Below are 26,437 nucleotides of genomic sequence, written 5' to 3' on the forward strand. Positions count from 1 at the left end.
TATTGCTGGTCTGAGATTATTTTCAAGCTGTAGCGTTCTCTTGCATGACCTTGGGACCTGTTTTGCATGCACAGGCTAAAAAGAAAAAGAAGGAAGAAGCAGCAAATGCCAAATTATTGGAGGCCGAGAAACGTATAAAGGTTAGTTTAGAGAAGCATCAGAACTTTTATTTTCCAACCATTTAAAAAATGCATTGTATGACCATACACATCAAACCTGATAATGTATCCAAATTTTTTTTTTGAAAAAAATCAACACACTTTTATTCTGAATGCTTTGCTCTGTATAGGCATATACATGTGTCTTTCTGTGTTTTGTGTGTGTGCATCTATAGTCTGTAAAAACACAATAGGCGTTTAAGCATATGTTTCTGACATTCAGCTTCCATATATGTATATGTAAGTAATAATAATGAAAACAATTAAAAGTTCATACATGATCTTAAAAAAAAACCCACGAGCCATTAAATAAATATGTAGCTTAACATTTAGGTTGAGGCCAGGATCTCAAAAACAATGAGTTACCTTCTGTGCATAGCAGAGTTTCCTCTTGCTGTCAATCTCCATCTTCATTGTTGCTCTCTAAAATTCCTCCTTAAATCTAGAGAATTAGCCAGTGTAGCACTGGAGACTCAACAATAGAAGGAAGAGGGGGAAGTGGATAATTTCTGTAGTTTTGAGACCAGTCCGAAACGCATGAAAGAGCTCTGATTCAAGTTACTGGATCTGTTCCCAATTTTCCATTTTACTCTTGGAAAGAAGTTAATCTAAAGAAAAAAAGAATCGCACCATGAAGGTCACAAAAGCTTTCTTCTGTTAATGCAAGTCTGTTTGGGTAGTGTATCAGAACATTCGAATCCTACTTTGTTCCCATCAGGTTTGGGATGATATAGCTGTATACAACCTGTAGGTCTATGCAGAATATGAGGGCCTTGTTTTCTTCTGATCATGTTGCCTCATTCCTGATTGCGACATGATCTGCTAACCACTGTAGTGCGTCTTCCACACACTGTGTTTTTCAAGATACTCAACAAGTCATTGCAGATTATTAGAAAAATAAATTAAAGTGGGATTCAATTTTAAAAAAAACATGAATTTTTACTTTGATCAATATGGTAGAAAAGTTGTCTTTGGTTGATAGTAACATTTATCAGATACTTGATTTCTTTCTTTCTTTCATATTTCAAGGAAAAGGAAATAAGGAGACAGCAAGCTGTCCTTCTGAAACATCAGGTATGTATCCAGAATTTAATTTAAAGAAACAGACATTCTATTTTTGAATGAACACCTAAAGAATTTGGAGGACAAATCTTCAAATGTTCTCCCCTATAGGGTATATACTTATTTTAGTTGAATAAGTGTAAATATATGTAAACTTTTTATTTAAATGTTTTCATTCACCTTATGGGTAAACAGCTTTGCTTTGGGATGGGATGGTTGGAGGGGGGGGGGGAAGAGGGGAATTATAAAGTGGTTTTTTTGACTCTGTGATTTCTGTTTCATAATATTGTGCCAACTCTTTCTACCAGGAGTTGGAGAGGCATAGACTAGATATGGTATGGGTATGTTTACTTTTGTACATCTAACACCGCATTGTGATTTGGTTGTGATATGGTTGTCATAGCAATGCATAAAATGTAGCACTGGCTGCTGTCATATTACATAATGCTGCATGGCTTTCCAGCACAGTGCATTGCATACATCTGCTTGTCTTGTCTGTAAAAGAAAAGAACACAACTTACCTGAAACTTAACTGTAAATTGACCCATCTGAGCCACCTGTGAGGCTGTGGCCTTGTTAACAGAATCTTCTTTGCTGTAGTATCAAGTTGGACTGCTGAACGTAGTGAGGGTTCAAATTCACATTACCCTTACGCTTGCTTTTTCGAAGTATAAATAGGTTATCCATGATTTTCACGAGGCCATTTGTGCACATGATTGGGGAAACCATGTTCAATTTTACTTAACGCTAACGTCAAAGAGATACGATTTTCAAATTACTTCAGTGTTGTGCAATTGGGAAAAAAACTTGGTTTGAAATTACTAAAGAGTATGCAGTCTTTGGGCTTTATTAAAATAAACCCAAACGATTTTGGTCCCTAGACAAACCTTTGCCATTTTTTTCCCCATTGCGCTCTAGATCAGGACTAACTCAACCTAATCCTGGGTGCAGCTTCTTTGGCTTGCCTTAGAGAGACAACCCAGAGGATTATCTCATATCCTGCTCAAATATGGCTACTTCATCGGACACTAGTTGTCAAACCAACATATTTTATTTTCAGTGATTGGCTGCCAATGTTAATTGTATCCTCAGCAACACATACCCAAATGAATGATTACAGCCAATGTGTAGCCCAAATGGTTTTTCAATTTTTTTTTAGTAACTTTCGATTATTTTCCAAAGTATCTGCATTACAGTTTTTAAAAATTTAATTGGCCACTCAGCGAGCTACTGCAAACTTCCTATTACAGCAGATGTAAGGTAACTGACCTGTTCCAGCCAACCATTATGCTTTTTGTTCGGCCAGCTTCTGAAGGAGCCTCACAACTGACCATAAGTAAATCTGTACGCTTCTGTTTTACACTGTCTCCATGTTCATCGCTTTACCTTTTTGCTTTCAGTTGTACTTGTATTTGCTTTCTAAACCTGAACTAAAACATGCACAGACTTGCTATACTTTTATTTAGCATACACCCTGACTTGTCTGTTAATGCTAAACATGTCCTGTCGAGTTCTGGAAATTTTTTTTAATAAAAAAAATATAAACTCTTACTTTCAATAGTACTTTGTTCTAATTTGATTTGATTTAATAGGAACGGGAAAGAAGAAGGCAGCATATGATGCTGATGAAAGCTATGGAAGCACGTAAAAAAGCAGAAGTGAGTATTAAAGTCTGATGTAGACTGATTCTCTCCTCCCTTCCAATATTTTAATTCTTTCTTTTTTTAAAAAAAAAATCTAGTTTTAATCAAACTTCTTAAGGACAAGTAGTAGCTTACCTACCGTCAGTAAATCTACTTTCATTTTGCAATTAGGTCATTTCATGCTCTTAAATTTTACCTGCAAATGCAGTCTTATTCCCGGCCCTCCTTCCTTAAGTTTGCAGATTTTGCCTTCCCATCCACCCCGCTCCCGAACCCGGTGCAGAATATCTCCTCTGTGACTTCTACACAAAACTCCAAAATAAATGATAATTATAGGTGCTTATTCCTCTATTTGCTTGATCTAAGCTGTCACATACAAGAAACAAATGGAACTCTGGGTTACATTTGGCATAGCATTTGCATAAAGCAATTTCAGTTTGGTTCCATGTGGCTGATTTTTTAATAGCTGTTGTAGGGCTCTGACCTGGATTGGGACCAAGACACAGTCTTGTTCAGAATCACAACTGTTTACAGGGAGAGGGCACTATTATTCATTCCAGTGCTGTCAGACACTGTCAAATATAATAAACAACTATTTAAACTTTAGGCAATATTAGATTTTCTGGAGAGTAATCAGGGATGCTTCAATGAAAATAAGAACTGGAAGGCAATTTAATCAGCTTGATTTTCCTGTGTAATGCAGCTATAAAGAACTGCTAAAAAGGAAACACTTCTTCAAATTAGCCTTGTCTCATAGTGTCTGTAAAGACACCTCCATACAGTTTTCAACAACAGTATATGCCGTAAGTAGTGGAATTTCCTGGTGGTCTCCTATCCATATAATAACCAAGACTGATCTAGATTATTTCTTCATGGTGAATGTGCATGATCATAATCTATCACTGTGTGAATTATGCTCAAAGGCATATTCCAATGTCTGCAATGAGTAAGGATATATGGGAAGTTGCTTGGAAATAGAATGTGAAAAAAGTTATCTAAAGATGAAAATTGGGAAATTACTAACATACCAGCAAACATATTTCAGAATTAAGCCAAAATTTAATAAATGTTTCTCTCGGCATTGCCAGATATTAAGAACTAATAATTACAGATCATACTGTATGATCATCGTGCATAGGCTATAAATAAAGCAAGGGCAATTAGATTCAAATACAGTGTGCAACATAACTGATATATCACTAATACGTTGGTTGATTAACATGCATAAAATATTCAATTAAAATCTTAATTTTAAAAAACCCAGCAGCCTTTCAAACTCAGCTGAAAACACTGAAAGCAAAGATTAATAAATCAAATATAGCTGCATATTTAAGTACTTACAGCTGAAAAGAATCTATATCAATTCTAATTAATTTCAAAGGTAAAAAACACCTTATCAATAATGTTTAATTTCAAATACTACGAAAGATAAACTTCTGTGAATTAATGCCTTGATCATCCACAGTCTGTTGGGAGAAAATCTTAGATTCTGGATATTTGAACAGTTGCGAATCAGTCAGTGGGTTCTCTCTGTGTATGTCTGTGTGCATATGTGTTAGTTATATTTGTTCAAGTCTCTGCCCTTTTTCTTAGAGCCACTAAATCTTCAGATGGCTGCACCCAGAAATTTATCTTCATTTTGCCTCTATGAACTCTATAACAAAGTGCTACAATTGTACCACTGGTTCTTCCTTCCCTCCAACTCCCTCCCGGTAACTCTCAGAGGATCAATAAGCAACAAAAGGTTGTTAAACATGCATTTATCACTAAGCAGCGCTGTCAGCAGTTTTGTCGGCAGTCATAATATGGAAGCGTATCTCAGGTTTTAGAAGTTGTCTAATAAGCAGTTTGAAAGCAGAATTAAATTCACAGCACCCGAGTGAGCCTTGTGCTCTGAATATTCCATGATTTAAGATTTATACCACCTGGTTGCCTATTGAACATACCATGGGGGAATCTAGTCCTAGTTTTACTTAACAAAACTCATCTTTCAGTTTTAAGTGTTCTGTGTATACGCTTTGACCATTTAAAATCGATAAAGCCAAATGCAGGAGCCAAGAATGTTTTATTAATTGGAAGAGGAGGTAAGTAATGCTGCAGGATGATTAAGCATAATTTTTCGAGCCCAGCAGGAATGAATAAACAATACATCTTAGAAGCAAGCCAAGTCGGTGTCATCCCCCGCTCCCCCCCAAAGGTTCTGTTTTGCCCAGCCCACCCACCATAATGGCTCCCTGGGCAATACAAAGCTGCAACAATATGGGTTATTTAAGCAGTTTCCCCCTCATTCAAATAATAGGTACAGATTGCCCTGGAATTTAATGAGTATAATTCTGCTCAGCCAAGAAATGCGGTAGAGTGCAGGCTGCCTATGCATGCATAAATATACTGGGCATTTCTATACTGTCCAGCATCAGTGCATCTTTCACACTTTGCAACGCAAGACTTCTTTGCATGATATACAAGGGGAAAGCACTGTTCATTTTCTATCTTGGGCCCCTTCTACATGGAGGGCAGCTTGCAGGCTCTTTCACCCACCCACCCATCCATCCCTGTGGTTTCTTCCATTCAAAAAGCAAAAACATGAACAAGCCAAAACTCAGTGGGCTCTTGTGCATAATACAGTTGCATCAGAGTATCCGAATATAGCAGCCCGGTGCTTCAAAGAGATAGGCAGAATCTCAGGGGGCATGACGAAGCAGATGAAAAGCACACCACCTGCATTACAGCTGCAAGGTTCTTTTTGCAGGATTTGCTGGAAGGTCTGTGATGTCATTGGGATATCGAAGGGCATCCGTTAGTCATGCAGCTAGCATCCATGCCTATCCCTATCTCTCTCCTTACAATAAATAGTAACTGGCCGAGATAACCAATGCTTAGGGGGAGTAAATAGAGGGAGTAAATAGAACTTTTATCATTCTATGTTTACTTGTCCAGGTGCCTTTCGGGAACTGATCAATACAGTATTGTCTTAGTCCCATCTTCTTACATATACCCTGTGAGCAGCCAGCTCATCTACCTTACATATACCCTGTGAGCAGCCAGCTCATCTACCATCTTCTTACATATACCCTGTGAGCAGCCAGCTCATTTTAGTATTAGCGGGGGAAAGATAAGAGTGTAATTGAAATATAGGAACAAATATTGCATATCCATACTACTTTGGGAGCAAATGTTCATAGATAATGACAAAGTTAGAAGGAAAAAAGCTTTTTTTTGGTTACTTAAAACAGATAGTCCTCATTTAATGACCCCATTTGGGACCAGAAACTCCATCACTAAATGCTGTGCTCATCAAGGGGAAGATCATGTGACTGCACCAGACTGGCAGCAGTCCTGCTGTGGTCATTAAGTAAATCACTTCTGGTCGTTAGGTCAGACATCGCATGACCACGAGTTGTGATTATACTGCCATTGATTTTGTTGTTTGGAAACCAGCTGTGCAGGTCACAAATGGTTATATCATGTGATTTCAGGACACTGTGACAGTTGTAAACGCATGCTGGTTACAAGCAACCCGAATCGCAATTATGTGTCCAAAGGAGCATTTAACTGTCATAATTTCAAGGATTCAAGCATAAAATTATTTTTTATCAGTGACCTCATAATTTCAAACCATTGCTAAACAGGGCAATCATTAACTGACAATGATATTTAAAGTCAATCTTATATACTTTTCATTGGGGAGATGTCCTACTGAAATCGGTGCAGTTTAATGCTGAATAGACAAGCATAGGATTGACATCTTCAGTAGGTGGATTTCTAACGCTTCAATCAGTGTATTCGGAATTTTCCAGCAAAGTTTATTTTATTAGGAGTTAAAACGTATAAACTGCCTGCTGATCAACATTTATTGTTATATGATCATTTAGATCTATCTGCTGAGCTATCACAGACTGACAGTGTGCTCTACCACATAAAACCCAGGCCCACAATGAGAACAAATTTTGCTTGATCTCTCCCCCTGCGAGGTGAAAGTTAGTCCAAACAAAATGAGGCAGGAGAAAGATAGGTAGATGCACCCCCAGGGGATGTGTTGGGGATAAAGAATCCTATTCTGTGGAGGTTTCTGAGAATCTGGATTATTTGCTGTCACTTGGTTGCTGTCACAAGCATTGTTGGAGTGCCAGGCAGAGGTGGTATTCAGCCGGTTTGGACCAGTTTGCCCGAACCGGTAGTGGAAATCACGGCCCACTCTGGCTCTATGCCGTCCTATTTAGGCACGTTTTTCAAGTCACACACATGCGTGGAAGGCCGAGTGTATGTGTGGACGTCCGTGCGCCCACATTTGCGAACCAGTAGAGAAAGTAAGCGAATACCACCCCTTGTGCTGGGCCATCCCCTGGGCTTTATGTGCCAAATTTTTGCGTACATGTGCAAATTTGCAATCCAATAGTGTTTTGGTTGGTTCCTCTTGTTGCACAGAGGCAGGCAGGCAGGCAAGGCTTGGTCATCATTGTCAACTGCATCATCATTAAGGAGAGGTTGTAGGGGAATGTCATCTTTTGGCCTTATCATTAGGAGAGTCCTCTTGCTTCCATGCGTCTCTATTTTCAATTCAGATGCCTTTTTTCTGTTGATGCAAGGTAGCCCAGACAAGAAGCACACCCAGGAGTATTAGCTCTACTTTATTGTAAGGTTACATTAACAGATTCTTGAAAGTCTGAAAGTGCATCTCTTTTCCCTTCACCTTTATTATTCAAGAAACTAGGGAGGGTTCATTTTGAGACATTTGCCATGCCCCTGTTCCATCTGCAGAGTCAGATTTAATTTAGTGTGTCAGATAGTTGTCTGGCTTGCGGCTCTTCCAACAGTCCCCCAAGGTCATTCTCATATATTATTACAAATGAAAATACTGTACAAACAGTAACAGGTGATTTCAGATTTAAATTAAAGTAGTAGAACAGTAAGGTAACATACATTTTATTAAGATACTGGCATAATATTTTTTATCGGGGGGAAAAAGTGAATGAAAATAGTGGTGTGGATCTTGTGTTCCCTTCTAATTAGAAATTAGAACGTCTCTATTAGTACTTTTGTTTGCTGTCATGTGTTTTTGGGGTGGGAGGCAGTGATGGGTTGCTGCCGGCCCGGGCCGGCCTGGTTTGGCTGAACCGGTAGTGGCATTCAGGCCTGGCTTGCAGAACCAGCAGCAACCCAGGCCTGCCAGGGTTCCCTCGCTGCCACTTGGGCGTGGCCATTTTGGATATTAGTGACTCCGTGTGCGCAATTCACTGTAGATTGTTCTGTGCATATGCGCAGAACAGTTTACATTGAACTGTGCACGTGCACACAACGCGCATCTGGCATGCAAACACGTTCCGCGCACATTGCGAAATGGCAGTAACGCAGGCAGCAACCCACCCTTGGCGGGAGGGGTATTTACATACATATGTCTCCCTCCAGTTTCCTGTGAAGTTGGAACCAATTTTCTAGCAGATGACAGAATTCCAGTATGCCTTGACCTTGAGTATGCATTTGGTACTGAATCAAATGTATTCACACTCTTATCACATAGCAATTCATTTAAAAGTAGCGATGTTAAGAGAATGTATCATGCTGCTGATTCTAGAAACTCTGCCTCAATTAAGCCTAAGAGTCTTCACTGCATTTATATATAGTGCAGCCCTTGTTTGTAGACTCACAATACAGAATTCATTCATGCTGTTGAAAATAGACTCCAGAGCCGACTGATACTAGCATCTTTCTGCAGAACCTACTATGGCAGATCTCACTTGCAAGATTTGCTCTTTTGTGTATTTAAAGTTTAGGTGTCTCCCCACCCCCCTTTTAACTTAAATGTTTTAATTGCTAGGGTGATGATTTAAGATTATGTAACGTTGCTTTTCAAATTCTTGAATTGTTCCTTCAGAAGTGGACTGCACAGGGTTTAATTCTTTCCCCCCCCCCCCCTATCCTGTGCTACTTAAGGAGAAAGAGCGGTTAAAACAAGAAAAACGTGATGAAAAGAGATTAAACAAACAACGAAAACTGGAACAGCGAAGATTAGAATTAGAAATGGCTAAGGAGCTAAAGAAGCCTAATGAAGATATGTGTTTAGCAGACCAGAAGGTAATCAGAATCATGTAAATTTACCTTTCATTGCCTTGCTGCTTCTCCTTCCTTCCTCTCTTATTGTTGTAACAATTTCTTTTTAATTTATTGCCTTTTAAAATTATGCCCATTTTATTTTAGATTGCTTGATAATATTATGTCAGTGTTTCAGGATGAGTGGCATTTACACTAAAGCACATACTGGGGTGTTGTATGTTTCTTTTTGTTTTTCTTTAACTAGTAGCCAACATTGTAATGTTTGGGCTGTTTGTTCGAACTCTCTCCACTCGTTTCCAGTATACCTCTTTAAGGTCTTGCCTTTATACTCTGCTTGGGAATTCTGAGAGATATTTGGTCGCCTCCTTTTGGGAACAAGAATGTTTTTCGTCTGATCCTCTTACACTCATAACTTCTGAGAATTTTTCTGGACTATCAGTTTCCATGGGGCATAGTTAAATCTTGCAGGATGCAGAAGGAAAACATTTTCCATTAGGGAAAGGCACTGTTCCTCAGAACACAAACCACAATGGAGTATAATTTGAAAAATAGATGTTTTCCACCTGTCTTGGTCAGCTATTCAGTAGGAGATGATGGGTAAAAATTAATATATTTTTCTTTATTTTTAATTTTATCTGACTTTGGTCCAAAGTGTACCTTGGAGTTTTAAACTGATGGTTATCATAAACTGAAGACAGTCTGCAATAGTATATAATAGAATGTTTATAGGGTTCACCGACAAAAGGCGAACGACAAAAATGCGCCGCTGACATCATCAACAGGGCAACAACAGCGCGGAGACAGAAGCACGCTATAAACCCTAAACCTAAACTTAACCCCTAACCCTAAACCTAACCCTAACCCTTAACCTAACCCTTAACCTAACCCTAAACCTAACCCTTAACCTAACCCTAAACCTAAACCTAACCCTTAACCTAACCCTAAACCTAACCCTAACCCTTAACCTAACCCTAAACCTAACCCTTATCTTAAGTTGAATCGGCTTTCTTTCAACGCGCTATTTAAAGCGCCCTTCTTTCTCCGCGCTGGCTGTTGTCGCCGCGTTGATGACGTCAGCGACGTGGTTTAGGCGGGCGCGGTTTTGTCGTTCGCCCTTTTGACGGGTCACGGTTTATAGCAGGGTACCATACCACATTAGACATTATTAACCTTTGCACACTAAGCATGTCCTAAAGAGGGCTTGTGTAGCTTAATACAAAACTCTGAACACCAATATGTTCAAACCCATTGATTTCTCTTTTCTGCTCCTAATCCACAACAGACATATACCAGCTTCTGTTTTGCTGTAGACTTCAGATGGTCTTATTGCTGGGTGAAATGGAGAACAAAATTTAAACATTTTATCTTAAGAGTAACCAGGAATGGCTCATTAATAATCAAATGTGGATTGCTATTGCTAGAATACACTGGACCTAGTATTTGTTCTTTATTTTCTTCATCAACGCTTTAGGAAAATGCAGCGTGTGATATTCTAGCATTATTTCAGGAGCTTAGTTATTTCCCCTTTTCAATATAAAAACACTTCTATTAAAGATGCGTGGGAGTATTACTTTAGCTCCATGCCTGGATGCTTTGTGTGATTGCTGGCCTAATTTCCTGTTCAAACAAAAGGTTAGACTGGTTGCCAAAATTCTGCAATGAGGACCTAAGATGGTAAGAAACAAGTGTATAATAGCCAGAAATAGCTTGTAGCCAAATGTATTTTAATAATTATTATTGAATTTATGACTCCTTACAAAGCAGCTGAATAGATTATGGCCTGTTTGTTTTTTCATGTACTGAATTTTCACAACTAAAGGAGATGGATATTTTAAGGTGCAAGCCAAGCATGAAGAAAGTGGTTTACTATGTTTCTGAGCACCTTGTCAGCTGCAGCTTTAGCTTAGGCAGGCCTGTGCAACCTCTTTGGGTTTGAAAAATCACACTTAGCCTTTGAGTATTATGCTGGAACCAGAATAAAAGCTAGATTTGATTTGATTCAGTGGTGGGTTCCTACCGGTTCGGCCTGGGTCACTGGAATCAGCAGTGACCCAGGCCTGCCATGCCCCCAAACTGGTTCTGCCATAGGCCCCGCAATCTTGTTTTTTGGTTCTGCTCATGCACAGAACAATTTTAATCACACTGAAGCGCACATGAGTGAACCAGCAGTAGTGCCTACCGGAATCCACCCCTGATTTGATCGAATGTTAAATTTAACCAAATCAAATGGTTATATTTATTCTTGATGTATTTAATAATTGCCTCCTGCCAAAGTCAGACATAATAATTTAGCAGCAACTTATGGGTAACCAGAGCTTTCACAATAACTAGATTACAAATGTAGAGGGTTCCCATTTTTTTCTTCAGAGAAGATTTAATGGGTCAAAAATATGATCCCTACAACTAAATGAGGCTTCAATCCATTTATGCACAAATCATTGATACCCTGTTTGTGGTTAGAAATTTCTTGCCCTGTTTATCCTTGTTTCAACCAATTATTTTGCAGGCTGGATAGTCTGCATTATTCACTTCGAAACATACAAACCTTTGGATGCCGGCTACATTTCTTGGAAATAATTTGCCAAAGATCAGCATTATAGGATGCAAAAGATGTTTTTTTTTTCCTTTTTCTTTTTTAGCCCTTGCCAGAATTGCCTCGCATTCCAGGCCTGGTTCTCTCGGGAAGTACATTTTCAGATTGTCTCATGGTGGTACAGTTCCTCAGCAACTTTGGCAAAGTTCTTGGCTTTGATGTGAATCTGGATGTCCCAAGTTTAAATGTTCTTCAAGAGGGGCTGTTGAACATAGGAGACAGCATGGGAGAAATACAAGATCTGCTGGTGAGGTTGCTCTCGGCTGCAATTTGTGATCCAGGACTAATAACAGGATACAAGGTAATGAGTACTTTTACACTATTCTTGATCTTATGATAATATGTTTACAGTATCATGGATAAATATGGAGTTGGTAGTACAGTATGTATACCTTATGGGTTATACCCAGCAGTGAGATTCACTTACCTTCCCTACCAGTTCACAAATGTGAGTGTGTATGCTTGCTTTGCTCGCGTGTGCTGCATCTGCGCATGCACACCACTTTCTGAATATGCACAATGCTCGCACATTATGTCAGGGTGGGTGGACAGAACCTCCCGCAGCCGCCACTACCGGTTCACCCGAACTGGAGAGAACCAGCTGAATACCACCTCTGGTTGTACCACATAACTGAATACTTTTCTATTTGTTGAGATGCAGTTCCTATTGTCCTGCACTATTGACTAGGGTTGGGATTTGATGTAGGGTTTCCTGCTTGAGCAGAGGGTTGGACTAGAAGACCTCCAAGGCCTTTCCAACTTTGTTATTCTGTTAGAGGATCAGCCATGTCTTAAGATGCATGTATAAATCTTCCCCATATCTCCCAATCTTTCTCTGTCCATTGCCTGATGCTAAATGCAATTAGACCTCCAGTATCGCTCACTTAGCATGAAGGGAGTGTATAGGACTTAGATAAGATGCTGTATTTCATAGAGATTTGGAGTATCATATTTTTGGAGTATAAGACACACAATCTGGGTGCGTCTTATACACCGAATACAGCATTTTTTTGCCTCCCGAAGCCCCACTTCCTTCACCAAAATGGCCATGCATATCCTTATGGAGGCTTTCAGAGAGCTCCTGGGGGCTGGGGAGAGCAGAAATGAGCAAAAAACGGGCCGTTTTTTGCCCCCCAGCCCCCAGCAGCACTCTATAAGCCTTCATAAGACTATGCATGCAATTTTTTTGACAAAAAATGACCCCGTTTTCACGAAAGATGGGCTGGTTTCTGCTCATTTTGGGGGGTCCCAACCCCCCAGGAGCACTCTGCAAGCCCCCCAAGGCTATTCATGTCTTTTTGGGGGAAATAAACGGGCCCGTTTTTGCGTGAAACTGGGCGTTTTTGGGAGGTTTGCAGAATGCAAAAACTTTTTTTTTCCTTTTGGAAAGCTCTTTAACTGATTGATGAGAATTACATTGATCAAGTGTTGTGCCTGCAGAAACAAAGTGTTAGGTGCTGCAGATTGTCAGCGATTTCCTTCTCCAGCCCATGGATAAACACACCTGGAAACATCTACCTGCCTACCTATTCTCTCTCTCTTTCTACCTATCTACTGTATTTCTCTCTCTCTCTCTCTCTATTTCTCTCTCTCTATCCCTCTACCTACCTACTTACCTACACACTCTCTCTCCCTACCTACCTATTGTATTTCTCTCGCTCTCCCTTTATCTACCTACCTACCTACCCACCCTCTCTTTCTCCCTACCTACCTACTGTATTTCTCCTCTTTCTCTCCCTCTCTATCCCTCCATCTACGTACCTATTTTTTTAAAAAATTGCCTCTTCAAAACCTTGGTGCATCTTATACTCCCATGCGTCTTATACTCTGAAAAATATGGTACATAACAGACAACAAATTTTAGTTTGTTATTTAACATTTACTAAAATTTAACAGTAATGTTATCTTTTTATGTGGGCTTAGATAATGGTGTGGATTTTCAAATCAGTCCTCAACAGATACCACTTTATAAGTCTGTTGTCTTTAGTTTCAACATATTAAGATTATTTTCCAATTATTTCCAAACATCTGCCTACCTCCCCAGGTAATTCCCAAATTTTATTTTACTCTAGATTTCTTTGAATGTCCTTTTTCTTAAATTTAGTTTAGGATTCTTGAATTTACCTTTCTGTATGAGATCCGACAGTTAAGCCAGGAAGTTGCTTGGGAAAGGACTTTTAAGTCTCAAAAAGGAGCCTGTATATTTCAATATAAATAAATATTTTAAAAAATTAAGGGTAGTATATTGGTTCTGTGAGTGCTGGCAGCAAAAATAAAATAGTAATAGGTTCCAAGTTAATAGATGGTAGTGCCTCTGGTTTATGGCTTGTATTTTGTTTGGTTTTTTCCCCTCTTTGTTATCAAGTAACAGAAAGCTGTATTACATATGTGCTGTCATTACTGTGCACGGAGTGCAATTATTTACAAGCAGACTTTTTTCTCTAGGCCAAAACAATTCTCGGGGATCATTTGTTGAATGTGGGCATCAACAGAGACAATGTGTCTGAAATACTGCAGATATTTATGGAAGGTCATTGTGGGCAAACCGAGCTCACAGAGAGTTTGAAAACCAAAGCTTTTCAGGCACATACACCAGCTCAGAAAGCATCCGTGCTTGCTTTCCTTGTTAATGAATTAGCCTGTAGCAAAAGTGTCATCAGGTAAGAATTTCCTCTGTGCATGTTTCTGGTGAAGCTAATAAAATGATCAGTAATAGGTTTGAACTTCTGAATGAACATCTATAGCAACAGAGTTAGCAGAGTCAACCGCAAGCTATCATTCTAAAAAGAACAGGTTTCTCCAACCACATTCCATGAAATAATTGTACTTATTTATCATTGTTAAACTGAATATTTTATTTATTCTTGACTCATGCTAGTTTAAATAGGTAGCATATAAATTTAGGTAACAAACTATTTTCTCAGATACTAAATATATTTGGAATATGTCATGCAATAAATTGTGCCTGAGTAATTAATGTTTTCTGCTTTCAGCGAAATAGAAAAGAATATAGATTATATGTCAAATTTAAGAAGAGATAAGTGGATGGTTGAAGGCAAACTTAGGAAGTAAGTAATAATTCTCTAAAATATTCTAGCACCAATTTTGTTTAATTTGTTATGTGGCTTATTTACAAAGACAAATCTGTTATGTAAAAGTAGCAATTTCATTTATTTAATTAAAATGTGAAATTAATTTTGTAAAGCATGTAATTTATTTTTGATAGTCCATTGAAGAAAAAAAGGTAGTGAATTAGAAGGACTGAAATTGGAAGAAATCTATACTATGGTACTTATAAGAAATAAATTTGTTTCTTGCTTGAAGGTTTGTGAAGTTAATAAATTGGGTTGGGGTTTTTTTTTTGGATTAGTAAAATCTGATTGGAACAATTGTCTATTTTTATTTCTCAGAGGATTTATTAGGGTCAAGTTATTTTGTTCGGATCATCTATAGAATTGCAAATGATTTAGGTAATGGTTAAAAATGCCTCAAAGTTTGTCATATAACTTTAAATACTTCCTTTGATACATCTGGGGTATACTTGCCAATATTGAGGTATTGAGGTAGCTATAAAACAAATAGTCAAGTTTTTAAGGATGCCATTTTTTTCCATTGCACAAAACAAAATTCCATACAGCAAGTATAACAGCTTAGTCTACCATAGAATTTGAAGGGAAAGTAATTGTAAATCACAAGAGGGTTGCGTAGCCCGGTGCTATGCATAGCCAGACTCCACTTTCTTTTCTTTAGTCACTTTTCTTTCTTGTTTAGCAAATCAACGAATTCTGACACTGTTTGCATTTCTAACCCTATTTCTCCTTCCCCACTCATTTTAATGCACCTCTGAAGAAAGAAGAAATAAAGGAGAGCTACAGGAGGGAGATAGAAGAAGTAAAAAAAAAGATATATAAAGCAAATTACAGGAAGAAAAAGATCTTGACTGTAAATTTCTGTTAATGATACCGGATCCAAATTCATACTGTGTTCATGAGTATAACTGTGGGGCCCTTGCAATAATTAACTCATATAAAAACCATGTACTAAATCACCCTAATCACGGGCCAATTAACATTTGAAGTTGCCCTGCAGTCCCTTATGGAAGGAGATTTGGGGGGGGGGGGAGATTCAGTTTTCTCTTAACTGTCCTTTCAACAAATGTAAGTACAGTACTAGATTTGAGTGGCATGGCTGCTTCTCTTCTTTTATTTAGCTCTACTTAAAAAAAAACTGGCAAATTTTATTTTTCTAAATCTTTCCTTTGTGACTCTCAGTTTCTCATTCTTGCTCCCACCCATTCCCATCTTATGTGATGCCACTATTTCTCTTTCACTATTCATTCATTATTGTCATGAGAGTGAGCTCAGATCATTTCATTTTGCATCTGTTGAAGTGTTACAGAGTAAGGTATTTTTTGGTCAATCTTAAGACAGTGTGTGTTCAGGTCCTAGCTGTATATCAATCCTTCAGTGTTTTGTATGGTGTGTAGTACCATTCTTAGCTGTAGAAGATGATGAAGCTTTTATTAAATATTACATTCTAGCATTCATTCACAATAGGCATAAAATGCACCTGATTAGTAGAAGGCAAGATTATTCATATTTATCTTTCTTTTCCTTTTCCATTAGATTTACTTAAGCATGTATTTTCATGATCTCTTGAGTGTGAAAAAGTTACATTATATTTTTATTCTGCCTGTCCTCCCAAAGTTCATTTGCTGTGTCCCTGTTTCTTCCCCCAAAATCTAAGATTTTTATGTAGTTGATTAAACTAAGAGATGTTGACCTTCCTATGGTCATCCATTTAGTTTTATGGCCCAACTAGACATTTAGATTCAATGCTTTTGGCCAGAGTCCAATCTTATGTTTTCTATACTATCATAAGATGCTTCCCTTAGTTAGAAAGGTTTCAATATTGGGTCAGCTTATCTTTTTATTGATAAAATACAGCCCTGTCCTATTTGGAGTGATAATGAGCTAGAATAAATATATTAGAGAGACATATGATTTTTTTTTAAAACTGCTATTACATTGGGCTCTGACCATAGGTGTACCTTGCCAAAGATACAATAAATTGGCAGTTTCTCTGTGGACTACAACTTTGTTGAAAACATCAGGCCAGCTGTTTGCTATCTTTGTTGATGCTGTGATTTCACCCTTCTAAGTAAATGATTGGGAAAGAAACAGTTATTTTACTTGGGGTTAGGAAGGGCAAGAGAAAGTAATTGCATACTGCCAGAACTGTCTTTTTAGTTTACTCTTGTTAGTTGAATGTAGAGAAAAGTAAAATATATTGGCTAGCAGCAGTAGAGTTTGTTTAAACATAGCAATAGATCAGTAGAAGATCTTTGGGAAGAAAATCAAAATCCAGTGGCACTTTATGTCAGACTCTTGACTATCAATGTAAGTTTTTCATTTGGGTTTTTAATTTCTTTTGGTAATGTTTTAATTATCTTCACCAAGATGGCTGATCTATTCTAGTACTACGTATGCTGAACTATAACATTTTAGAATAGAATGAGCTTTGTCAGGGTGCAAGGACAAAATGCATCATTACTGTAATTATTTTTTCAATGATTTAATACTGGTGCAGATATTTAATCTAGAGATATCTATCATTTTACTTAAGGCATATGTTGTAGTATACAATTTCAGCCTAATAACTCCTTGGTCAAGCAGTGGGCATTTAATTATTTGCAAATTATAACATTAAAAGTAAATTTCATATTTTGCATTATAAGAAGAGCTTACTGAGTATAGCTGAAGATTTCAAGTCATCCTTTTATCTTTCTTTAACTAGTCTGATAGACATCCTCCAGTTGAGTTCTTTTTAAAATCATAAAGAAGCCAGCTTCACTGCATCATACCCACTTGCTGTATGGAATACTGTTTTGTAGGATGGGCGAGGAAAGGAAGAAAAGGAAACTGAAAAAAAAATACATAGAAGCATTCAAATACCATAATTTATCTACTTTTGCCATCCTAATCCGTACTCTTTCTCCTTTCTTTTCTTTCTTGTGAAATCCTTGCCTTTTCAAAAAAACACATTTTCATATCTCCTTAAATTCTGTTACATGCCAAAATATTAAAAGGGCATGTGCAGCCTGGCTTTGAAGTACCGAATAAGCTGTTTCAAAATAATTTGCCTGTTAGATTCCTGGTAGTTAGAGCTGTAACATCTGCTGTATGGAATCTTGTTTTGTAGGGTAAGAGATGAAAGGCTACCACAACTGTATTTACTGGTATGTAAGTTTCTTTTGTTTCATAAACATGAAACTAAGGCTTCTGCTACCAGAGTGCTACAAGATTAATGCTTAATAACATATCATATAAAGTAATACGCAGACACTTGAGAAATGATTTGTATTCATATAATCTACAACCAAGCATCAGATTTATCATTTTTTGGTTAGAGTTAGCACTGGTTTTTTTTTAAATGTTACTGGAAAGAGGTTACAGAGATTAAGATTGACCAAAAGAAGAATACAGCTAAATACTTGTTTCTTCAGCTTAGAGGAAAGGTTCTGGAAATCTTTCTGCTGTTCCTAGCTGTTGTAACAGAATTTTATACGGTATCATTCATCTTAGACCTAAAATATTTCGTGAAGAATTAAATAAGAGTAGAGATTTTGTGGTTTCTGATGATTCCCAGCAAATAAAATCAAAGAATTTTAAAGCTCTTGCCGAACAAATTTATACCTTCAATAAAAAGGGTTCTGTTGGTGAATTACATTTCTCAAGTGCTGATTCAGTAGCTGCAATACATAATGTGACAAAAATGGTTCAAATGTGTAAGGAGAATGATTTCCTCTTGGTGAAATGTGAGGAACTATGTATTTAGCAACATTCCATAATACTGTTTGTCTACCATGTGTTTGAAGGCTTAGAATCATTCATGCTAAGAAAACAGGCAAGCGAGATGTCACAGGAGGAGGTGATATAGGAGAAGAACCCCATTCACTAGGTACACCCACACCAGGCCGAAAGCGGAGACGGAAGGGAGGGGAGAGTGATTATGATGACGATGATGATGATTACAGTGATGATCAAGCAGATGAAGATGAGGAAGAAGATGACGACAAAGATGATAAAAAGGGAAAGAAAGATATTTGTGAAGATGAGGTAGGAGTTGCTGATAAATAAGATAACTTATATTGACTTTTATAAAGTATATCTGTCTTTAATGTAGTGTTATGTGAAAAATCTTGACTAAAAATTGCTAAAAGAGGTTATGACAAGAGTTGATTTGATTGTAACAGCAACATTTCTTATTTACCAACTATGTAGAAGCATAGGAGGGAAGGATTAGCAGGTCTTTATTGTTGTGTCCATTGCTGAAAATAAACTGCCATTATGTTTTTCTGTTTTTAACTAACAATGATATGCAGTTGCTTGTTATGACTTCGTGTTATGTGCAATCAAGACTTCTGGCCTATTCAGTGAACAAGGCTCAGTATGATGTGTGAATGAATCCATAGTTCCATTGCATGGACTGCTCTAGCCTTGTTGAGACCAATACGTTTAAAAAAATCATTAGGGTTTTTTTTGCCATACTTGCGTCTCCCTGTGTACAACTGCTATAAAGAACAGATTCCCTTTGGAGACCTCATCCCATAATAAATATTTATGATTGCAATGCCTTTTTTGAGGCATATTTCATAAAATTCCAGTTTTAAAATTGTGAGCACAATTACTATATAGAAAATAATGCATTACTGCATTTTATTTGTTGGTGGTAGGATGATGGAGACCAAGCTGCAAGTGTTGAGGAATTAGAGAAACAGATTGACAAACTTACTAAGGTAACCTGAACTTTATAAATTTAATATAATTTATTAAATTTACATTTATATTTAAATATAAATTTAAACTTTACTCTGTCACTATAATGTAGACGAGAGTTATTTTTAAAGTATTCTTAACTAGATCCTTAGCATTTATACACATTCACCAGATTTTTCCTCATTGTCTTAACCAAATTTCAGTCTTGTTGAAAATGAGGAAAGATGAAGCAATTTGCTGCTGATATAACAAAGTATAAATAAAGCTCTTGAACCTGGCTTAATTTAAACCTGTGAGATATTATAAAAAGGCAGAAATCCAAGGCTGTATCCAGAAGACAGCTAATTATGTTATTTGATGCTGACACAAGCCTACAAAGAGCACTACAAAAAAAAAAGCATCATATTGCTTTATTCTGGGATCTGTTATTTGAATTGTATGATCATAATGTGCTCTCTATTCTGGAGCCAGAGCAATCTTTGTGTGTTTTGGAAGACTTGAATGTGTTAATGGACTGGTATTCTTGAGAGAAACTATAACTAATATTACTCCCCCGAATTATAACAGCTTTGAAACTAGTTTTGTGAGTCCAAAATAACATAGGCTTTCTTTCTCAAAGTAAAACTGAGGTAAACTGTTAATGGTTTTTTTTAAAGATGGAAAGTTACCTTTTGATTCCATCTATAGTGAAATAATTATAATAGGACAAAATTATTAGTTTAAATAAGGGAAAGTGTTATTTGGAATTTTTGATCCTGTGCGTTTGAGAGACACATGCCAGAACATATTCTCATGTCTAATGTGCATTTGTTGCCATTTGTTTCAACTGAAGCAAGAATATGGCATTCAGCATGTTAACTTTTTCTCTTTATCTGTGGACACCTGAGCACTAGCTTTATCTACAAGATATTCTAAACATAATTTATCTCAAGGCCATATAAAATATCTCATTAGTTACATATAAAAAGCCACAACTTCTCATATTAGCCTGGCTTGTTGTACTAGATGTACACATCCTTTGCTGTATGTCATAACTGTTAGCATTTCATTTGTTTTCATGCATTGAAAATCCTTTATTCTTTTGTTCTCTGGAAATTGGTAACAAAAGCCCAAACCTTGCTTATGTAATATCTCCTTCAATTTCTTTTAATTTTGTCCAGTGTGATACATCATCATCAATTAGACTCTTTCAATTTCTCAAAAAAAAACAAAAAAAAAACAATAGTATTGTTTGGAAGTAACATAAATATCCAAAAAGTTTGATGAGCATAGTATAGCCTTTATTGTCATTGTACATCATGTATACAACAAAATTAACTTCGAAGAAATATTTATTTTTACCATTGTGTTTTTTTTTATATTTACAACAGCAACAAAACCAGTACAGAAGAAAGCTGTTTGAAGCTTCTCATTCTTTACGTTCAATGATGTTTGGCCAGGATCGTTACAGACGTCGATACTGGATTTTGCCCCAATGTGGGGGCATTTTTGTTGAAGGCATGGAAAGTGGAGAAGGTAACGAGCTAGATCTAAAAAGGTCAAGGCTTCCCCTGTCCAGTTGTGTCTGACTCTGGGGCAGGGTGGGGGTGCTCATCTCTGTTTCTTAGCTGAAGGATCCAGCATTGTCTGAAAATACTTCCATGGTCATGACTATATGCCGAAGTGCACTGAATGCTGATTGGCAGGAATTGGGCCAAGAACAGGAGCTCAGCCCATTGCACGATGCTTGGATCTTGAACTGCCAACCTTTTAGTCAACAAACTTAGCATCTTAACCTCTAGGGCACCACATCCCCAGCTAGATTTGGGAACTCTGAAAAAAATATCCATGCTTTTCTCTGACAAAGTCTTCTTTTAGCCACAAGCTGGTATTGGTACATCCTGGGTGAAGGACTGAATGTGCTTTTATGTGTGAACTATTGATAATCCCAAATTTACAATCTGGAACTAATTAAATCTCTGAGGAGAAAGTATCCTTACAAGGCAGCTGCCATAAGAGGGGAGGGATGTTTTTTAGGCAGGGATGTCAAACTTGATTTGCATTTGACCTGGAGGGGAGGCAGGGGGGCATGGCCAGCTCAACGTCACTTGTAACGGGGGGGGGGGGGGGTCCCTGTGGTGGCCTGAATGTTCTGCCAGCAAAAATGGTCTCTTGAGCTCTGTTTTCAGTTGCAATGGCCTCCTGGAACCTTCTGCCAGCGAAAACTGAGCTTGAGAAGGCCGCACGCAGCCCTCCCGAGCTCCATTTTCACTGGCAGAGACACTGCGGATTGGTCCTTTGCTGTTTCCAGAGAGGCCCCACGGTTCAGATCTAAGCACCCCATGGGCCAGATCCGCTCCCCAGGCCTTGAGTTTGACACCCCTGTTCTTAGGCATCACAAGGTGACATTGCTTCAGCAAGGAGAGCTGCAAAATGCCCATCCTGCTGGATTTAATGGGACATGCAGAACCCACAGAGATATGCAGTCTTACAAGAAACCTGGCCCCATGCCCTTTAAAAGTGATTATCATCAACTATGTTAAAGGTATCCCAAATGCACTGTCATTAGAGAGATTAAAATTGGGAGAGAGGAAACACCAACCACTTCCTTTCTTTCCCATTTTTCATTTCCTTTCTATGTGATTCTCTCTTTTCCTTTTGCTCTTTGTGAAGAAATAGTTAATGCATGTTGACACATGCTTAAAGAAGAAGTGGAGAAATGGGGGGATCAAGAATGAAAGCTTTCTTTATTTGAAAAAAATGGAACTGCTCCTTGAACACAGTTAATAGAATTCTGGAGAGTTTACATTTCAGAATATTTGTCAGATACTTATCTGAAAGAGTCTGGTCCTCTTTATTTCCTTTATGAGGACTCATAGGTTATATAAATTGGTTATACATTCCTCCACATTCTTTTATTTGGTTGATGCCTGTTTTAATACAAGTAGCAACAAGTTATTGAATTTATTGTACACACCTTTCATAAAAAAAACACAAAGGGGGAAAGGCTTGATAACGAAAATTTATGCTGATAATTGAATCTACTAGCAGGATACCACCTAATTTTAAGGCACTTTATAATTGTTAATTAAAAACAAGTAATTTAAACACTGGAAACATAAATAAATTAAATAAAAAGAATTTCTCTTGAGACTTCTTGAATAAAGCATAAATATGATAGGGTGCCATAGAATGGAAATTTTCATAAAAAATGGTTTGTCAGAATTTTGCTGCCAAACAAAAAAAGTCCCATTGCTGGTACTAAATCATGGGTTAGGGAATATTTCACCTGTGCCAGGTACTTGTGAAACTCATCTTGTTTTTATTTTCTACATAATAGTCTTATTTCTTCATCCCTTATTTTGAAATTCTGTAAAAAATTTACTTACACTAAAAGAGTATCTTTATATTATTTTTTAAAAAATTATTCTGTACTACTATAATAGAACAGTACTGCATGGCTTAAGGTGTAGTATAAATTCATTTCTCTTACTCTCTTATTCAGGTTTCTACAAGCAGTGAAGTATGTTTTATGTATCACAGCATGCAAAAAAGGCTTTTTCCATATGAATCCCCTTTGCGCGATGCATTTAATAACACTGTTCTGCCTCCTCCTGCTGAAGTGTCAAACATTTTCAGTTCAGATGTTAAGAGAATGCTTTTGATTGTGTTTCCGTTTCATCTCTTGAAATTTGTATTTGTATTTTTTTTGTATTTATTGCACATTTATAGGCCGCCCTTTTCCCTGAGGGGACTCAGGGCGGCTTACAATCAAAGGGGAAAGGGAGTGTAGGACAATACAAAAAAGATGTGAACAAAAATAAATTAAACAGTAAAACTCAACATTCACTCGGCATTCGGGAGGGGCGAAAATAGACTTATCCCCAGGCCTGACGGGCTAGCCAGTTCTTGAGGGCTGTGCGGAAGGCCTGGACGGTGGTGAGGGTACGAATCTCCACGGGGAGATTGTTCCATAGTGTCGGAGCTGCAACAGAGAAGGCTCTCCTCCGAGTAGTCGCCAGTCAGCACTGACTGGCGGATGGAATACGGAGGAGGCCCACTCTATGCGATCTGATGGGACGCAGGGAGGTAATTGGCAGAAGACGGTCTCTCAAATAGCCAGATCCACTACCATGGAGCGCTTTATAGGTGGTAAGTAGGACCTTGAAGTGCACCCGGAGATCAACAGGTAGCCAGTGCAGCTCACGGAGGATCAGTGTTATGTGGGCGAACCGTGGTGCGCCCACGATCACTCGCGCGGCCGCATTCTGGACTAGCTGAAGTCTCCGGATGCTCTTCAAGGGCAGCCCCATGTAGAGCACATTGCAGTATTCCAGCCTGGAGATCACAAGGGCTCGAGTGACTGTTGTGAGAGCCTCCCGATTCAGGTAGGGCCGCAACTGGCGCACCAGGCGAACCTGGGCAAATGCCCCCCTGGTCACAGCTGAAAGATGGTGGTCAAAAGTCAGCTGCGGGTCCAGGAGGACTCCCAAGTTGCGGGCCCTTTCTGAGGGGTGTAAGTTTTGTCCCCCCAGCCTGAGTGATGGTATGTTGTTCAAATTTTTGGGAGGAAAACACAACAGCCACTCGGTCTTGTCTGGGTTGAGTATCAGCTTGTTTGCTCTCATCCAGTCTTTAACGGCCTCAAGACCCCGGTTCATCACGTCCACCGCTTCATTGAGTTGGCACGGGGCGGACAGATACAGCTGTGTATCGTCCGCATATTGATGGTATTTTATCCCGTGCCTCCGAATGATCTCGCCCAGCGGTTTCATGTAAATGTTAAATAGTAGGGGGGATAGGACCGACCCCTGCGGCACCCCATAAGTTAGGGGCCTCAGGGACGATCTCTGCCCCCCTACCAACACCGACTGCGACCTGTCCGAGAGATAGGAGGAGAACCACTGCAAGACAGTGCCGCCCACCCCTATCTCCCGCAGTCGTCGCAGAAGGATACCATGGTCAATGGTATCGAAAGCCGCTGAGAGGTCCAGGAGAACTAGGATGGAAGCATGGCCTCCATCCCTAGCTCTCCAGAGATCATCGGTCAGTGCGACCAAAGCGGTTTCTCTGCTGTAACCGGGTCTGAAGCCAGACTGGAAGGGGTCAAGATAGTTAGCTTCCTCCAAGGTACGCTGAAGCTGATCAGCCTCATACACGCTTGTTATATTCTTTTGGTTATCATTGTTGATTTTATGCTAGATGAATATCCTACTTTAAAAAATCATTCTATAAATCAAGGATATAGGGTTTTTTTTTTAGATGATAATGTATTTTTTCAGCTTTAACAGCTGAAAACCAAACCCATTTTAGTTGTAAATTAAGTTAAGTCATTGTCTTTCTATGCCTACAGGTCTGGAAGAAATTGCAAAAGAAAAAGAGAAGCTGAAAAAGGCCAAAAATATTCATATCAAAGAAGAAATTTTTGAGACCTCTGAAGAAAAATTAAATTGTTTAAATGCAACACATTGTAATCCGAAAGAGGATGTCAAAGAGAAGGACAGCACAAATCTTTTCCTGCAGAAGCCTGGCTCTTTCTCAAAGCTAAGCAAACTTTTAGAAGTAGCAAAAATGCCTCCCGAGTCAGATGTTCTGGCTCCCAAAGCCAATGGCAGCGCAGCAAACGGGTGCTCGCTGGCCTATCAGAATAGCTCTAAAACCTCAATGTGCAGCCACCAGGCCACTTTATCACAAAGCAGCAATGAACGATCTGATCCGAATCATCTTTTTAATCCCGTGGCAACTGGGCCAGGGAAATTTTATAGCTCTCCATTGATTTCAAATGACCAACTGTTAAAGACTCTTACAGAAAAGAGCAGGCAGTGGTTCAGCCTGTTACCCAGAACTCCTTGTGATGACACTTCTGTTACCCACCTAGATTCACCAGCTGCTGCTACTTCTTCTTCATCTCTCACTCCGCATTCCCACCCTCCATCTAAATCACCCTCACCTGTTCCATCTCCACTTATTAGTTCAGCCTCTTCACCAAGCCCAATAGGATTAAGTCCATTTGCCTTGTCACCACTTCAGGTAAGCATTTTATTCCATTTTATTCCACAGGAAGTTTCACCCTGTGCGTTTTCTACAGGAAGAAAAAAAATATGGAATGGATGCTAAGAGTATTGATAGGAATCCTGATTACCATTTGTTGTAAAGGAAGAAAGTTAATTACTAGTTGTGGGCATATGAGTGTGAAGATCTTTCAGGTCTAGTTGGGTAGGGTGGGTGATGTAGGGAGTCGTAAGGAGGAAAGGAATTGGTTTAATCATCACTCTCCTTTTCTCTCTCCAGCTTCTTTTGATTGGAATTTCTTCCAAAATTCAGTCCAGTGGTTGAGTTCATACATTGTACTAATATGATTTGTTTTGTTTTGGCTAATGGGATATTTGAAATCATTCTAGCTGAGCCAATCATTATAGTTCATTATAGTTTGTAAAGCAACTATTTGTCAATTGAGCCACTGTGACTTTTTCAGTGAACCGTACAAACTATGGCTTAGTATAGAGTATGAACTCAGTTATGGATATTTGGTGTTTCTCTATGTAGAGTTAGTATAAGTGAAACTTTACTGTAATATCTAAATCTAGACAGTTATGCAAAACCTCAATTTTATAAAAACCATTCTAGGGGAGGGAGTTTGTCTTATTTCTGAATATCCATTCAATCTGAAAATACATTATGCGCAGTAATTCCCATTATTTGTGTAATTATGTAAATTAATACAAATTGTGTAAATACCATGCCTTGTTTCAGATGCTACCTTAGTTCAAGAGTGTGGAGATTGGGACAGAAATGTCCATTACATCTAAAGTTTGTTAAATGTAGTTATCTGCTGTACCTTTGGTGTACGTACTGTTTTCCTTACAAACTATTTACAGAGTAAAATGGCAGAGATGGGATCCCTGCTAACCTCTTTAAATTAGTTATTTGCACAATGTCCTGTTTCATCTTAGTAAACGTTGTCTCCAAGAAGATGCAACCATGCCTGCAAATTTCTGCCATCCCTCAGAAAGCATTACTGTGCATGCAAGCTCTGTTCACTTCTGAAAAGGTTTTGAAAAAGAAAAAAGCTATTTGTTAATTTCCCTATTATAAGCAATGAGGACATAGGAAACATATGCTAGAAAATGTGTGTTTTCTAAATAAAGCAAGGGAACACGTTGGATACAAAAT

General features: G+C 38.3%; 1 protein-coding gene across 1 annotated transcript in view; it reads left to right on the forward strand.

Moving 5' to 3' along the window:
• BAZ2B (bromodomain adjacent to zinc finger domain 2B) overlaps window positions 1–26,437 on the forward strand; it is a 143,992-nt gene that overhangs the window by 95,235 nt on the left and 22,320 nt on the right. The window contains 12 exon segments of the mRNA XM_032210955.1: window positions 75–140; window positions 1,188–1,232; window positions 1,529–1,555; window positions 2,813–2,878; window positions 8,795–8,935; window positions 11,554–11,808; window positions 13,953–14,167; window positions 14,501–14,575; window positions 18,385–18,625; window positions 19,243–19,305; window positions 20,656–20,800; window positions 24,618–25,294. Of these exon segments, the coding sequence (XP_032066846.1) occupies window positions 75–140; window positions 1,188–1,232; window positions 1,529–1,555; window positions 2,813–2,878; window positions 8,795–8,935; window positions 11,554–11,808; window positions 13,953–14,167; window positions 14,501–14,575; window positions 18,385–18,625; window positions 19,243–19,305; window positions 20,656–20,800; window positions 24,618–25,294 (2,016 nt within the window).

Source organism: Thamnophis elegans, chromosome 1 (assembly GCF_009769535.1).
Source record: "Thamnophis elegans isolate rThaEle1 chromosome 1, rThaEle1.pri, whole genome shotgun sequence".
NCBI classification, from domain to species: Eukaryota; Metazoa; Chordata; class Lepidosauria; order Squamata; family Colubridae; genus Thamnophis; species Thamnophis elegans.